General features: G+C 37.9%; 1 protein-coding gene across 1 annotated transcript in view; it reads left to right on the forward strand.

Annotated features, from left to right (window-relative positions):
- Nucleotides 1–1,628, forward strand: part of LOC137972828 (integrase/recombinase xerD homolog) — a 4,936-nt gene extending 3,308 nt beyond the window's left edge. The window contains exon 2 of the mRNA XM_068819530.1: nucleotides 622–1,628. Coding sequence (XP_068675631.1) covers nucleotides 622–1,628 — 1,007 coding nt within the window. The remainder of the gene's footprint in view (nucleotides 1–621) is intronic.
- The last annotated feature ends 1,283 nt before the right edge of the window (nucleotides 1,629–2,911 follow it).

Here is a 2,911-nt window from a genome sequence, read left to right on the forward strand (position 1 = left end):
ATCGTTCTTTCCGTAGTTATATTGTTGACTTCCTTTACGTTGCTGAAGGGAAGCGAGTTTTTGTTCACGGCGTTAATAAGAATTGTATTTTTGGTTCTGATAATTTTAGTTCGTCTGTCCTTTTCTTGCGTATTAATGGCGCCAATTAAATCTAAGCAATTAGATTGTATTTTTTTTTTGTGATTTTCATCTGTTGGAATTAAACTGTTTGCCACTTGGTTTTGTGTGTTTATTTGTTTCACCACTGGGCGTTTTTGCACACTTGATTTACTCTGGATGTATTAATGGGGCTGAATAAATCTAAGCAATTAGATTGTATTTTTTGCTTTATCAGTTATTGGAATTTAAGTGTTTGCCACTTGGCTTTGTGTGTTTTGCCACTGGGCATTTGCACACTTGTTTTACTCTGGATGTATTAATGGGGCTAATTAAATCTAAGCAATTAGATTGTATTTTTTGTTTTATCAGTTATTGGAATTTAAGTGTTTGCCACTTGGTTTTGTGTGTTTATTTGTTTTGCCACTGGGTTTTTGCACATTTGATTTACTCTGGACGCCGCTGGTAGTAGCCCTTGTTAGACTAAAAAATTCTTGTTCTTTTTTTTGTTTCTTCCTGCACAAGGTGATATTGCTTTTGCGCAGATTAGTTCCAACCTACAGAATCCTGAACTCCGAAGACTTGCCAGTTCTCTTCCGGCTCGTGCATTGCAGTCCAAGGCTCCACGCACCATTGATCAGTATTCCAGGTCTTTTCAGAAATTCAGAGTCTGGGCATCTTGCTTCCCCGAGATCACGGCTTTGCCTACAAGGCCGTTAGACGTCGCTCTTTACCTAGAGCATCTTATTCGAGGTGATACAAGCTCTTCCGTACTTCAGTCTGCATCTTGTGGTATTTCGTGGGCTAATAAGCTCTATGGTTTTCCCGATCCTTGTCAAGATCCTCTGGTGAAGAACATTCTCGAGGCTGGTATTCGGATTTCAGCTAAACCAGTAGTTAAAAAGGAGCCAATTACTCCTGAGATGATTTCGTCAATTTGTTTAAAGTATGCCTCGCCATCTGCTAACCTGTCTAGTCTCCGAATTGCAGCTTTATTTGTCACTGCTTATTGTGCATTTTTACGCTTTGACGAGCTAGCTAAGTTGCGCTGTTGTGATGTAAATTTCCAAAATACGGATTATGTTAAGATTACTATTGCCTGTAGTAAGACTGACGTATATAGGGATGGTTCTTCAGTTCTTTTGGCTAGGACGGGTACTGTCACTTGTCCTTATACGATACTTTCTCGTTATTTTCATCTCGCTTGTTTGAATTGTAATTCTAGTGACTTTGTATTTCGCAATCTTGTTTATCATAAGTCCACTCTTAGTTATTCTCTAGGTTCACGACCTATATCCTATTCTAGGGCTAGGGAGCTTTTGCTTAATTCTTTAGTTGAACTAGGTTTTCCTAAGTCTAGTTATGGTTTACATAGCTTAAGATCAGGTGGCGCCTCCGCCGCTGCAAACGCTGGCATCAGCGATCGTTTGTTTAAACGACATGGTCGTTGGAAGTCGGATCGTGCCAAGGATGGCTATGTTAAAGATAACATCAATTCTCTTCTTTCAGTTTCTCGTTCCTTAGGTCTATAGTTCTCTTTAAATTGTGCTTTATCTTCGAAATGGGGCAATTTATGTCTGATCAATAAACGAGATGCCCCCTCCTATGACTGGTGTTTTCTTCCTTATACTAAGTTATAAATTATTTTGTTTTCGTTTCACTGCAGAGTGATTAGATAACAAATATAATTTTTCACGTTGTTATTGTAAGATAGTTTTGTGCTGGTATGTAGATTTCGTTGGCATGCAGGTTACATATTTATGCTAAGTAGTTAATATTTAAGGAGTTTGTCCGTTAGGAGTTGTCACTTCGACCGCATCTCCGCTTTTGATCAGTTCATTTCGGAAATTTTGTTTTTAGTTATTTTCAGTGTTTATTACTATCCTAGGGCAATTTATGTCTGATCAATAAACGAGATGCCCCCTCCTATGACTGGTGTTTTCTTCCTTATACTAAGTTATAAATTATTTTGTTTTCGTTTCACTGCAGAGTGATTAGATAACAAAGCTATTTATTGTTACCCTCGTTAAATAAATAAATAAATAAATAAAAGTGCTTACTTTTGTATGAAGAAAAAATAACAGAATGACTGAACTACTAAGGCAGCATAAATCAATTTGATGAGATAATGTTATTTTGCCACATGAGGTTGTGCTTGAGCCGCACGATATTTATTTAAGCATGTGTAGAATGGCCTGTACAAAATGGTTTTCCATACGGATTGTAATTTTTGTAGTGTTGACTGCCCGAAAATCACTGGCCGCATATATGCCCCAAATCCTGAAACCGGTGATATACCTTCGAACAGTCTTATATGCCCATTACTTGACTACGATTGACTATCTTCACGGAAAAATGTAAAACTAAAACATGCGTTGTCCGTTTTGGCCTAAACAAAGATAAATGGGCCGGTTTAGACAATCGTGTCATAATCCTTTTACTTTTCAAGACTTCCCCAGTAAGAGGGTGCTAAAGTTAAATGACATGCTTATTTGATAAGGGACATGGGCGTCATTCTTTTCAATGGAATATTCAAAGTGCATAGGAGTTGAATAGGGGTCAGTTTATCAAGGTGACTGGTTTGAACTCAGGCCCAATTCAAGACCATTCACTACTTGCAAAATCCCATGATGCAATACACTTTCGGGAGATTTATACACAAAAAACACTACAAGGCCATTACACTTGGGACTGTATCATGCTTCAGTGAACCGCATATCCATAACTTTAATGAAAGTAACCCCCAAGATGAACTGCATTATGGGATTTGTGCAAGTAGGGAATAGCAAAAGTTCGAAAACATGGCGAAAGGATT

The sequence above is a fragment of the Montipora foliosa genome, chromosome 10, assembly GCF_036669935.1.
Source record: "Montipora foliosa isolate CH-2021 chromosome 10, ASM3666993v2, whole genome shotgun sequence".
In the NCBI taxonomy this organism is placed as follows: Eukaryota; Metazoa; Cnidaria; class Anthozoa; order Scleractinia; family Acroporidae; genus Montipora; species Montipora foliosa.